At 41.2% G+C, this 14,768-nt stretch overlaps 1 protein-coding gene across 2 annotated transcripts in view; it reads left to right on the forward strand.

Moving 5' to 3' along the window:
- Positions 1–14,768, forward strand: part of Pde4d (phosphodiesterase 4D, cAMP specific) — a 1,301,793-nt gene that overhangs the window by 451,187 nt on the left and 835,838 nt on the right. The window contains exon 1 of one of the 2 annotated variants that reach the window (XM_006517643.2): positions 1,532–11,717. The exons of the other annotated variant lie outside the window; for it this stretch is intronic. Coding sequence (XP_006517706.1) covers positions 11,278–11,717 — 440 coding nt within the window. The 5' untranslated portion in view covers positions 1,532–11,277. Of the gene's footprint in view, positions 1–1,531; positions 11,718–14,768 lie in introns of those variants that run through there. 2 annotated transcript variants of the gene reach the window in all.

A 14,768-nucleotide genomic window follows, 5' to 3' on the forward strand; every position in this document is an offset into this window, starting at 1 on the left:
AACTTTTTTTTTCTTTTTTTTTAATTTTTCTTTTTTTTATTAGGTATTTTCCTCATTTACATTTTCAATGTTATCCCAAAGGTCCCCCATACCGACCCCCCCCATCCCCTACCCACCCACTCCCCCTTTTTGGCCCTGGCATTCCCCTGTACTGGGGCATATAAAGTTTGCAAGTCCAATGGGCCTCTCTTTGCAGTGATGGTCGACTAGGCCATCTTTTGATACATATGCAGCTAAAGACAAGAGCTCCCGGGTACTGGTTAGTTCATATTGTTGTTCCACCTATAGGGTTGCAGTTCCCTATAGCTCCTTGGGTAATTTCTCTAGCTCCTCCATTAGGGGCCGTGTGACCCATCCAATAGCTGACTGTGATCATCCACTTCTGTGTTTGCTAGGCCCCGGCATAGTCTCACAAGAGAGAGCTATAACTGGGTCCTTTCAGCGAAATCTTGCTAGTGTATGCAATGGTGTTAGCATTTGGAAGCTGATTGTGGGATGGATCCCTGCATATGGCAGTCACTAGATGGTCCATCCTTTAGTCACAGCTCCAAACTTTGTCTCTGTAACTCCTTCCATGGGTGTTTTGTTCCCATTTCTAAGAAAGGGTAAAGTGTCCACACTTTGGTCTTCGTTCTTCTTGAATTTCATGCGTTTGGCAAGTTGTATCTTATATCTTGGGTATCCTAAGTTTCTGGGCTATTATCCACTTATCAGTGAGTACATATTGTGCGAGTTCCTTTGTGATTGGGTTACTTCACTCAGGATGATACCCTCCAGGTCCATCCATTTGCCTAGGAATTTCATAAATTCATTTTTTTAATAGCTGAGTAGTATTCCATTGTGTAAATGTACCACATTTTCTGTATCCATTCCTCTGTTGAGGGGCATCTGGGTTCTTTCCAGCTTCTGGCTATTATAAATAAGGCTGCTATGAACATAGTGGAGCATGTGTTCTTCTTACCGGTTGGGACATCTTCTGGATATATGCCCAGGAGAGGTATTGCGGGATCCTCCGGTAGTACTATGTCCAATTTTCTGAGGAACTGCCAGACTGATTTCCAGAGTGGTTGTACAAGCTTGCAATCCCACCAACAATGGAGGAGTGTTTCTTTCTCCACATCCTCGCCAGCATCTGCTGTCACCTGAGTTTTTGATCTTAGCCATTCTGGCTGGAGTGAAGTGGAATCTCAGGGTTGTTTTGATTTGCATTTCCCTGATGATTAAGGATGTTGAACATTTTTTCAGGTGTTTCTCTGCCATTCGGTATTCCTCAGGTGAGAATTCTTTGTTCAGCTCTGAGCCCCATTTTTAATGGGGTTATTTGATTTTCTGGAGTCCACCTTCTTGAGTTCTTTATATATATTGGATATTAGTCCCCTATCCGATTTGGGATAGGTCCCATCTTTTAAAGTGACTGTTTCATTTGTGAGGATTCATGCTCTGTTAACAGAGGACCAGTAGAGCAGTTCAGTATTGTGCATGTTCCATCCTGAGCCTGATTCTCCCTTCTCTGCAAGGTCTACTATTTGCAGAGTAATAATCAAATAATCAAAGTAATCAAAACATTTCTGATTGTAAGACAGCTCTCTCGGGATATCCAGAGGATGTAAGGCGTAGATACTTAGGGATATACATCTTCTGGGATCAGAAGACTCACAGAGGAAGATCCGGGCAGGTCCTTGTGTTTGGGTCCTACAGAGTTCCACAAGATGTTTGTGTTTGTTTTGTTTTGTTTTGTTTATCTTAACTTAGTGTTCATTTAAAGTTACAATTTGAAAGGAACACAGATTCTAGTTTTTAAATCTTATTTATTTGTTTGTTTGTTTGTTTGTTTTGTGCATCTTCATGTTTGTCTGTACATCAGGTACGTGCCAACCAAGGCCCTCAAATTAGGTTGTGAACAATTGTGAGCCACTTTGTGGGTACTAGGAATTAAACCCAGGTCCTAGGGAAGGGTAGCCGCTGCTCCTATCTTGTGAGCCATATCTCCAATCCTGACAGAGTTTATTTTTAAATAGCATAATTATTTTTTTCCTGGAGTCCTCTTTGGGTTTCTCACATTCTTTTTTTTTTTTTTATGCTACCACCATCTGGAAAGTTTGCCCATTGGTTTAATTTGGCAAGGTGACAAAATCGGAGAACATAAATGGCCCACAGCTTTCTCTTCTAGAGATGGAGTATTAAACGTCACCTAGCATCTTCTTTCTTCCCACTGCACACACTGTTGTCTGTTCTGTTAGTGATGAGGAGGGATTTCTGTCCTGTGGGGATTCTCATAGGTACTGCTATTTTTATTATATTTATCTAGTATATGAAAACGTGCCTATAGGATACAGCTGTACTGTAGGATACAGCTGTGCAGCAGATATTCATGAGCTGCGATGCTGTCAGTTCATTGCCCCTACCTGTAAGTTCCTTTCTTCTCTCCCACACCACCTCTTCAGTCTCTACCTGCTGGTAGATCATTTGAACTTGGTGGACTGTATAATGGTTCAATTATTAAATACTTTCCTAAAGTTTGCAAGCATGCATACTCTCTGAAACATCACTGTTGGGGTGTGATCTACAAACCTGTCACATCTACTTTGCCTGGAAATGTCTGCAATACTGACCTTCAGCCTCTGCTTTCAGAGCCACTGACCCCTAATTTTAGCTTAAGAAATGAAGTGCTGCCAAAATGTAGTATTGGCTTTATTTGTTATTTTATTTTCCTCTTCTTCTTGTTCTTCCTCATCCTCATCCTTCTTCCGCCTCTTCTTCCTCTTTATCATATTTCTTTCTTTTCTTTCCCCTCCTTCTCCCTCTTCTTCCTCCTTCTCCTAATTCTCCTCCTCATCATCATGTTTCTTCTTCCTTCTCTTCCTCCACCTGCTGTGTCAGACAGGTTCTCCATACATAGTCCTGTCATTCACTACATAATTTAGGCAACGTTAAACTCACAGAAGCCTGCCACTTTTGTTTCTGAAGTGCTGCAGTTACATGATATGTTAACATATATGGCTGTATCCTTTCCTTCTTGTTTTAAGTTTCATAAGAATGGTACTATGTCAGCTTTTATCTCTTGCTTTATTCATTGAACAAAGACAATCACTAATATACCCAGGTTTCATGATATGAAATCTGTGTTAATATTTTTTTTCTTGCTCAACATTTAGTTTGCTTTCCATATTTTGTTATACTACTGATGGCATACAACTCCGTTGTTTAGTCTGCATGTAAGACAATTTCTATGCCATGAGCCCTGGAGTAGAATTGTAGATCAACTTGCATGTGAATGCTTATATTTGGAATATAGTAGCAATGTATTTTCTGCTACCTATGTATAAGAATCTTCATTGTTCTACATCTTCACAAAATATGATACTATCTAGCTCTTTTGCTAAAGTTTGGACATGAAAGTCTCCAGTCACTGTGGCCTTTACTTATGATTGTGGTGATGGGATTACTAATGATATGAATCTTTTTCTTCTGCTTAATCACCATTTTTCACTCTTCTGCAGAGTATCTAAAAATATTTCACTGTTTTCTCAGTGTTCAGTGATAAATAGGAATATTTATTTTGGAACAGTCCTTGTCAAACTACATGCAGTGTGCAATATCATCTCCTGGTTTCTCATTCTTGATCAGTCTTGGTGAATGCAAGTCCTAAAGGTTAATAGAGTTTACTTTACCAATATCTAAATGTTTATTTCTGTATCATGTAGACAAGAAACCCTCCAGTGTGTGGATATCATAATAGACCATTAATACTATCAGTGGATGAGTGCCCTCATATGGATTTAGAACATAACAATATTAGCTGGAATGCTACACCATCCATCCACTGATAGCATTGAATAACACGTTCACTGACATTTTGATTTCAAAGGTCTATGTTTAATTTATCCCATTTGTCATCACAGGTTGGGAGTGCAGCTTGGCAAGGATCAAGTTTGGGCAATAACACTATACAGATATCTGACATTACATAAGTAACTACCCTAGAAGGTGCAGTTTCTTGCTATGTATGGTTACAACACTTCAGTTCTGAAACATTCATTAACTGTAGCATGTGTCTCCTTTCCATAAATGCTTTTTAAATTTAGAATCATTATTTTCAATGTGAATTTTCTTAAGTGAATAAAGATAGTCAGACACACTACCATATTGATACCTGTCCTCTGACTTTTCAGCATCTCAAATTGCCAAGTGTTCATGTCTGGCTAAAATTATTAGGCATCTAGATATTTGGACATTGGTGGTTGGTCTTGATTTGATAGCAGCAACTTCTTTTGTCCCATTTCTTATACATTGTTGAAACTAACATTTCAAGGAATACTGATTCTTTTGAAAATTCTCATCATCAAGTACCAGAAGTTAAAAATCCTTCTTTAAAAAGTCAGCATTTAGGAACATCTGACAGATGGGCATTTAGCACCTGAGTAATTATCCTTCAAGTGTCATGAGATACTTTAAATGTTCTGTAACATCTTCTGAAGAATTTGAAAACATCTTCTCATTTTAAGTGGATGCCAGATGTCCAACTGTCCATCATTTTGGAATCATTTTAGCAATAAAATTATATTCAACTTCAAATACTTGTATTTTGCTACTTCATAGAGTCGACTTGGTATATATATATATATATATATATATATACAACCTTTTCCTTATTTTAAAATAATTTATTCTTTCTGTATATGAGTTCACTGTAGCTGTCTGTCTTCAGACACACCAGAAGAGGGCATCAGATCCCATTACAGATGGTTATGAGCCACTATGTGGTCTCTGGGAATTGAACTCAGGACCTCTAGAAGAGCAGTAAGTGCTCTTAACTGCTGAGCCATCTCTCCAACCCATCCCTTTCCTGTTTATTGCATGTTAAGTAAGTTTTTTCTTCAATGAAGCCTATAGGATAGTGTTTTATAGGATAATATTTTCTAGCTATTTTATGTGAGTGTTATGCATTTACATTTAAAATCCAATATTGTGTAGCTATAGAAATGCAATTACCAAATCAGAAGTCTTGAACATGACAAAAGTGCACCTCTTTGATAATATTCTAGTTTCCAAACAGCTTACTCCTCACCCCATCCTAGGCCATTGGTGACTAGACTATTTTCTCAATTCATAACAAGTTTATCAGTTTCTTTGTGGTTTCTTGGCCACAGCCTGGAATGTTGACTTATTCCTAACATCGGTCAGGCTCCCACTGGTGATAACACCCCACCATAACAACCTTCCTCAGGAAGTCTATGAAAAAGAATCCACTCAAACATCAGGATCCAATTTCTTAATTTGTTTCAGTTCACATCATGGCACTTAACATCATCTGACATATTTACGTATGAGTTTGAATGCCCATTCTAAGGATTCCCAATGGAAAATGAAAGGTAGAAATCTTCTCTGCTTAACTGCCTTCTGCATCCCTAGAGCTCAGTGTCTGGCACATGATAAGCATTCAACAAACATTACCCTAATGCGTGCACAAGCATTCAGACAATTAAATGAACAGGTTGTTTTTCAGGTAGAGTCAGGGTCACACTGGCTATATCAAATATCCACAGATGCTAGCATAGTTCTTTTAGTCTCTACTGAAAGACATGCTGACATTCAAACATTAAAATGTGAAGAAAATAGTATTGCTAGCATTACACAAAATAGTGCATGAAAATATTTGGTAGAGTGCCAAAATTTAAATGTTCAGTGAATGTAATATACTTGCTAGCTCTCTCTCTCTCTCTGTCTCTCTCTGTCTCTCTGTCTCTCTGTCTCTCTGTCTCTCTCTCTCTCTCTCTCTCTCTCTCTCTCTCTCTCTCTCTCTCTCTTTGATGTCACAAAAGAAATGCTGGTTTCTTCTGGTTTAGAGCAATGCACTTCATCTCTTATTTAGCTTACTTTCTCTTTGTACCATCTTCTCGCGAACAATACAGTACTGTTTTTCTTCCTACTCAAATATCTTCACTGTCCTTCTATACTCAAACACCTCATATCCTAACCATAGACCTTAAATCCAATTCACCCAAAGATGCTCCTTTTGATGATGTGGTACAGTTATCACATTGCCTTGGAGAGACACAATGAGGTCCTTCTTCCCTTGGTACATGCAAGCTTGCCCATCTCTGCTCCTCACAGAGCCATGTAAAGTCTTAGATTTTCTGTATATCCAATGAACCCTTATTTCTATTCTGCTTTTGCTTATGCTAGTCTTTATATGTGGTGTGCATGTCATGTGTGAGTTTATACATCATAAAAACAGCGTATTTCAACATGTTCTTATAGCATTGACTTCAATGATATTTGCTGTTTTAAAAGATTCACAATGCCATAATAATTGGATATCCTTGTGGTTTAGAGTTGAGAGCTTGCTCACAAAAGCAACATTGAGAGGTGAGGATTTGCGGGGAATAGGGGTGGGGGGAAGTTAAACCTTAAATATTTTGACCTAATAAAATAAATAAGTCATTGACGGATTTACAATTTGAAGACATTACTGAACTCTGCTAGATACTAGAATATAGGTACTGATTCAAGGAAGTGGGGCCATTGGAGGCATGTGTTTGCATGATATACCTCATACCTGACCCCTTCTTCCTTGTTCTTCTTCTCAGATACCCCGAAGTAGGTAGCTCTGCTTTGCCACATAGTTCCCACTGTGGTGTTTGTTCTGTCTGACCAAAAGCTTGACTAAAACAGAACCAAACCACTGTGAACCAAAAGTATTGAAACCATTAACCAAAATAAATTCTTCTTTTCTAAAATTCCCTCCCTCCCCGGTATATGTTGGGGAGAGGCAACCGAAACCGCCTACCTTATTCCTTCTATTGTCTATAGCAGATATATTAATATATACCACTAACCAAGGTTGGATAGTTATTATTTTCTCTGTAAGACACAAAACCCTCATAAGCATTATCTCTTGGTGGGCCTTTATGACTTAAACACCAAAGTATCCATGGGAATTGGCACTTACAGATAAGCAACAGCTTCCCTGAAGATTAATGCCATTAGGGTGTTACAAAATTGGTTTTTGGTGACATTGAACCATAAACCAGGGTGACGCTCCCACAATGATGTAGATTTAATATCATCGTAAGCAAAAACACATATATTTAAGGCAACCATTTTAGCTCGTATTAATTGTACCAAATGGAATAGAAATTTTAATAGTATTTATTCTAATATATGTCTCCATGTTTTATACTGTTAAGAGCATTTCCTATATCGTGACAAAATATCTGATGCCAGTTTCTACTCAATAGTGAGAACCTGGGTAAGATCTGAAAGTTTCTGCAAAAAATTTTGAATATTTCTAACTAGACAACAGTTTGGTCTTGTGTAGCACAGTATCTGGTGGAAGAAATTTCTAACGTCAAACGGATTGTCACCAAACTTCAGCCCCTTAACAAATAAAATATGGAATATATACAAGGTAAATGTCTCTTTATATCTTTTTCTTGTCATCAAGGTAGGCATTGGCCCTTAAATCTTGCAGCATATTGTTTAATTCTGCATTCTGGGCTGGAAAAAAAATGGTGCTGGCTTCTTGTTAGCTGTAAATTGACATCTTTCTCCTCCTCAGAATTATTGACAAGAATGTTCTCCCTTGCTAATAACAGCACATTGAGTGATTGATGTTGTCATTAGGGAAGAACTTGAAATGTGTCAGCACTAGAGGTGGTGATGTGTACTCTTTAACTCATGGTCATGACACCAAATCACCACTAAGACCAGTTTGTTCACGAAAATAACACTATCCGTTTACCTGATTTTCTATTTTTTATACAGATGTAGATTATGGTCAATAATGATAATATTCAAAAATGTTCCATGTTAACCAGTTCACAAAGACTGCCCCAGACTGTGCCCTGTAAAATTCTAAGACCTGTGACCAATCAATCAATAGGGGAAAAATAACTTATCTGACAGAGCCAGAGGAAGCCAGTGAGTCAGCGGAACGTCTTACCTGTTTGTTGCTTCATACAGGTAGAGCCTCCCCACATTAGTGAAAAGAGTTTTTAAATGGAAGAGAGGGAGAGCTCAACTTTGAACAGTACATGGTTTTCTTTAACACAGAAGCAAACAGAGTAATCAATAAAATATATTTTTTTTTCTGAGAACTGAGCATTAAGCTTCTTTTAACTGGGAATGTTTGAGACTTCTGACAAGAGAACCAATAGTACATGGTATATTTCTGTAGTCACACAATGAAGAATTGGGGTGGATATGTAGTTACTGATCAACAGAGATATCCAGAGAGCATCCTCATTTTAAGAGTGTTCAGTCCTCCCTTTAAGACAGTCACTTAGTTTGCAAGCAAGATTCTTGGTTCACAAGCTTGATTCTCAATCACATTTTACTCGCAAACTTAGCAAAAATATAAAGCCCCAAGTCTTGTCCTGCTTTAAGGAGCCTATGCCTATATATTCTGAATTAACTTCAAGCTGATTATGACAGTACAAAGTTTGTAAATCCTGATCTAGGAATCGTCTCCCAACCTTGAAAATCTCCATAGTTGATGTTCCCTAGACAAGGCAAAGTTACTAAGTACTGATTAAAAAAAAAAAAAAAAAAGAATGATACTTAGGATTCTTCCATATCTGGAAAGAACCATCAATATTTCTAGCTTTTATTAAGCATTTGTCTTATTTAACTCATTACTGTAAATATAGTCTCATTTAAAAATAATCATAAGATACTGAAAAATAATGAGTACTATTCTGTACAGAGGAGACAGAAGATTTAGGTAGGGCTAAGTAGTAGGGAACAATCCATTAAAAACCAATAATCTGGGCTGGAGTGATGGATCAGTGGTTAAGAGTACTAGCTGGTCTTCCAGAGGTCCTGGGTTCAATTCCCAGAAACTACATGGTGGCTCACAACCATCTGAAATGGGACCCAATGCCCTCTTCTGGTGTGCCTGCAGACAACAACAATGCACTCTACTCATATACACTAAATAAGTCTTTTAAACAATCATCTATGGGAATTATGTCAAACTGAAAATTCTGCAAATAGGGAATATGGCAAATGGTTTCTGTGAACGTAAAAGAGTTCCTGGACTTTAATTTTACGCTATGAACAAATCAAAGTCTTTTAAACACAACGGAAGTTATAGATAAAAGAAAATGTTCCTCGGTCCCATGGAAGTAGCCAACTGGCAATGAGAAGCAGGTCAGATTGGAATCATTCTGATTAACCTGGAGAAAAGGATCATAAACCGTTTGACCGTTACCATCTGCAAAGGTAGGGGTTTTAGGTGGAGTCATGGTACTACAGTTTGGGGAAGGAAATGGATGGGAAACACTTCCTTGAAATGGTTCCTGATGTTAACAAGGCTAAGAATGGTAAGGAATAAAAACCCAATTATGCTCCAGAACATTTTATTATTTTCTTTCTGTTCACATTTGGGAAGATACTGGCTCAATTCTCCTCTAGGAAATAGAATATACTTTCATCATTGTCACACTTGTGTCTTCCAAGGGAGGTGTGCTTAGTCATGTACAGTTTACATTCTTCATGGGGGAAACAGTGCTTCAGAGACATTTGCCTCCTTCCTCTCGGGACCTCCTTTCTCAGAGTCTGTGCATGGTCCAAATGTGAGCAAAATGCCCAAGGCTAAGGACTGAAGGAAAGGGACATTTCCAATCATGAGTAGCCATTACAGCTGCTCCAGGGGTCTTGTGTCCTGTGTCCAGCATTAAACTATTGCCATTTCCAGAAGAAGATGTTTGTGTATTTCATGGGCTGTTCTTACTTGTGAGCAAAGGACATCTAACTTCACTATCTTCTCTACTGCCGTTTACCTCACAGCAGCTCTACCGAGCAGTCACTGTGTAGAGGTGGTTGGGTTTTCAACACGCTGAAGCTTCCTGATTCTAAATACTCTCGTACACATTCAACCATGTTATGACTTTCTGCAGGGAACAGAATGATTAAGCTGCCGATGAGTTACTGTGAGACCTAAGTATCTGACAACTAACGGGTAGTACCATGGTGACTTCTGCAGTGACAAATGGTAGAATGAGTCGTCAGGAGCTGGCATATGATCTTTCAGTGATACAACAATCTCAAAGAAAGTACGTGAAATGTCCTCACAGTGCTATGAAATTACCTTAACGTTTAAAAAATTTTTGATATTGAAGGAAAAATGCTAATTCTAGGAGATAGAAGTTGCACACGGACTGTAGCATCAAAGGTGACTGTTTCTGTGAAATGATGGCAACAGCAGGTTTTTAAATTCTTTGGTAATAGAGCTAGGGTCTATGAAATGTGGCAGGAAAGCAAAACTGCAGCCAAGCTCGGAAGCTAGCAGCCCCTAAAGATAACCAGACATCTGTGACCAGGCTTAAGTTTGGTCAGAGAGCTCAGCTGGACTTTCCTAATCATAAGACTGTTCATCTTGATTCCCAGCTACCTCTCCTCTCCAGGACCAAAACACTAGCTGGAGTATGTCCAGAAGGAAACAGTGAGCAATTTTCCTTCTGTAGGAAAGATTCACAGAATATTTAATCCTATGGCAGAGAAATAGACTAAATTAATCTAAAATATTAGATCTTCGTGCAGATCCATTTTTTGTAGCTACACACAGACACAACGTTCCTTGCAACTTTGACAGGTAGCATCCCTTTTCTTTGGAAGCCTGCATCCTGCGACTCATTTTCAACAAGCTCTGAGAACCAGCCAGAAATCATCAAATCCATTTCTGTGAGAGGAGAGGACTTAGTCAAGCGTCGAAGAGCAAACCTCAGGGCAGTGGGGAGCAGAGAGGGAGGGAGGCGCGGGCACAGGGAGGGGAAGGATCCAGAGAGCAGGTCTGACTCCTGACTGGCTGGAGTGCTTTTGGAGAAAGTCAGAGCTCCAGCTGGTCAGTCGGGAGCTGTCCAACTTTTCAGCAGCTCTGAGATCCAGGTTCAGGTGCCCGGACTCAAGAGAAGGCTACTGCTGCGAAGAGCAGATTCTATAGAGCTAGCTGCCAACAGTCCCTAATCTCAGCGGAGGAACGAAGAGAAAAGAGAGGGGAAAAAGAAACCGACCATCAGAGAAGCCTCGCCTGCCAATCTTGGTTACTTGGGAGCATCCAGCGCGCCTTTCTGCCTCTGCTACGGAGCAAGGATCCCTGTGGCGATCGCTCCCGCTAACAGAGCCCCCTCTCGGTGGCCAGGAGCCTCTGACCGCTACAAGTCGGAAGCTGAGCCCAGCCTCTGGCGCCTCGGCAAGCGGCGGCAGCAGGAGCCGGGAGGCGCTCAGGCTGGTGTGGTGGACCCGGCGGGGCAGCGGGGCACAGAGCCGGCCAGGATGGAGGCAGAGGGCAGCAGCGTGCCGGCCCGGGCGGTCAGCGAAGAGGGCAATGACAGCGCTGGCGGGGCCGCTCTCAAAGCCCCTAAGCATCTCTGGAGGCACGAGCAGCACCACCAGTACCCGCTCCGGCAGCCCCAGTTCCGCCTCTTGCACCCCCATCACCACCTGCCCCCGCCGCCGCCACCCTCGCCCCAGCCCCAGCTGCAGCCACCGCCACCGCCCCCACTGCCACCACCCCCGCCACCACCCGGAGCTACCCGTGGTCGCTACGCCTCAAGCGGGGCCAGCCGCGTCCGGCACCGCGGCTACTCGGACACCGAGCGCTACCTGTACTGCCGTGCCATGGACCGCACCTCCTACGCGGTGGAGACAGGTCACCGGCCGGGCCTGAAGAAATCTAGGATGTCCTGGCCCTCGTCTTTCCAGGGACTCAGACGGTGAGTAGAGAGCGCCCCTCCCCCACTCAGGGAAAGGGTCACCTCCCCTCTTCTCCCACTCTGTCTGTTAACCAGTCACCACCAATCTTGGAATCCAGGGTCAAATTCAAGAAACTCAGGGAGGGTGAGCAGGGGCGTGTCTGTCCTTGCCCTAGAAGATATAATGCAGGTGTGTAATAGACGTGAAAGTAAAGTATAATCGTTCAGTGGTGTGTGTGTGTGTATGTGTGTGTGTGTGTGTGATGTGTTTTACCGGTTTATTGGTTTATTTGAGCCATGCACCTCCCTCTCCCCGCTCCTCCATCCCACCCCAGCAGTAAGATGAAACCTAATTCAGTTTGTTTCTAGTAGAGGGAGGGAGGGTGAAGGCGCGAAAGCTGGGGGTGGGGGAGGCTGCAGTGCAACCTTGGAAACCACCCATAAATCTGTCCACTCACCCCAGAAAGGAGGGATCAGCCAGGCAGATCTGACCAGAGAGTGCACACACAGGGTGTGGAAGACAGTTTGCTCGCTGCTCGCTCGCAGGGTTGCAGCACATACAGCCTGAGCACAACTCTTGTCAAGTCCAGAAGTAAATTGAACAGCAAAGGGGAGAACAAACACGTGGGTGACTTGGAGAGTTTGGAGCAAAATGTTCAGCAATCCTTAGGAGAGAGCGAGAAGGAGGAGGGATGGAAGCGAGGATGTTGTGGGAGTTACTGTGTCCGTGTGTGTCCGTGTGTGTGTATGTATGTGTGTGTGCGTGCACGCGCGCATACAACCAGAATGTGATGGATCGGTGGTCCCTGAACCATCCTCGAAAGAAAGCGCCTCATTTTAGTAGCAAGCAAGAGATAGAGATGTGATTATAGTGATTTCCCCTTAACATAAAGTGCTCCGGAAGACAGGGTAGGGAAACTACATGTCAGCTCAGAGTTTTAATAGATGCTGCGGAAAGAGTAGTGTAAAGGACAATTACAGTGGTTGAGCAATCACCTCATTCTTAACTCAAGGGTGGAGGTGGGTTTTGGTCCTATTTGGCCCTAAGGCCGTGGATCCCTTCCCACACACACACACACACACACACACACACACACACACCAGGGAGGGAGGAGAGAGAGAGAGAGAGAGAGAGAGAGAGGAAGAGGAAGAGGGAGAGGTGAATTTTACATACATGCACACACAAGAGTCACACAAGGGTTCTAGGAATTTCTATTCCTTTCCACGTTTGTTGGCAAAGGGAACAGTCATCTAGTCTTAGATGGGGTGGCCATTGATACCTCTACATCAAGCCCCCACACTGGACCATGGGTCTTTGTACACCAGAGCTGGTTGTGTAAACAGAAAAAGATGGGGCTGGGATTATTTGTGTAGCTCTTACTGACAATAGGTTGGATTAATAGGGAAGTAATAATGATTTTTTTCAACCGTATGCTTGTGTGAGGCTGTGCACTTGTGAATATGTCTCCCCATGTACTGTATTCCCTATGAAACAAGACCATCTAGCCAATCAGCTTCCTAACCTTCACTTGCCAGCATTCTCTCAGCTGGCATATATCACTTGGCTGTTTTCCTTCCTTGCTTCCTTGGATACCTTGTTGATGACACTGTATCTGTTGGAGTCAAAAGATGAGAACCATAGCTAATCTCAATTTAGCTCATTTTAAGGTTAATGATGGATGTTGATTACAGAGCTTAATAAATCAATATGCAAGCTTCATCTCTGTAGCTCATAATGTTCAATCACACATGTAGTTTCATTCTTTAATTGAAGAGGTAAACATGCTCCCAGTGGCTGAGCATCAGGCCATATGGGCCCATGACAGCAGTGTAGAGGCAAGGATATTACTTGACCTATTAATACAAAAGATGCAGTAATGAGCCCTTAATAAATATTTAAGAAGAACTTTCTAGCTTAATATGTAGGTTGGTTACTTTTGTAAAATCTCCTGATTGACTACATGATTTTAATAAAATAGATTTGTTTGGGGAGAGTGGAGCTGAGAAAAATAAGCAACGTGGGATGGAAGCATCGCATCACTGATTTGAGTTTAATTTTAGCTATTCTCTATACATTGATGGATTGTTATATCGGAAATTCCTTAGTTGAATGGTTCAGATAAATCTAAGATGTATAACATTTATATGTTGTTCCTACTGTGGCTCATATGATATATTATTGCCATTTTACTTAGGGATTCATGACTTTAAATTCTTTATATCACTTGCTGCATATTTCACACACGTTCACACACTGAATGAATTCTTTCTTGAATAAAACTCATTTTGCAAATGAATGTGTTTCCAAGAGGTCATGGGTATTAGTTTCATTATTTAGAGAAAGTGATAACAATGCTTTCAAATTATTAAGGAAGTTTCCTGTCTAGAAGACATGGAAGAGTAGGCTTTTCCAACAATGCTAACATCAACAACATTATCTCCACTTTATAGACGAGAATACTGGGCCCTCAAGGATGTATGTAATTTATTTGGCATCACATAGAGTAGACAGGCCAGAATTGAGACAGAAATGCAGGTCTCCTGACTCAGCTAAGGCCCTGCTGAAATAAATGTGCGTGGTTCCTGGCAACAGTTGACAGCATCAAGAATATGTGAAACTGTACATGAAATTTATATCCATGTATACTACAGGGTATACATCCAGATAAACAAAAGGAGAGATATTTACATCATTCAGAAAATGACAACATACACATTTGGAAGCAATGAACGCTTTTAACTTTTATTCTCAACTTGTCCTGTCCAAAGTAACTTGTTGTCCATTATCTTGCAGGGCAAACTCTGTCTTAATTGACATTCATATGAATTAGTGTTTGGAGACATTAAGACTGATGAAAACATTTCAGTTTGTTTTCCCTTTTCTTCTAGAAGAGAACCAAACAAAAAAGTGCATACACACACATACGCACACGCACAGGCACAGGCACAGACACGCGCACACGCGCGCGCGCGCCACACACACACACACACACACACACACACACACACACACACTATGATCTAGATGGGGTTTAAATTATCTGTGAAGATGAATGCATGAGAAAAGCCTCA

The sequence above is a fragment of the Mus musculus genome, chromosome 13 (genome assembly GCF_000001635.26).
Source record: "Mus musculus strain C57BL/6J chromosome 13, GRCm38.p6 C57BL/6J".
In the NCBI taxonomy this organism is placed as follows: Eukaryota; Metazoa; Chordata; class Mammalia; order Rodentia; family Muridae; genus Mus; species Mus musculus.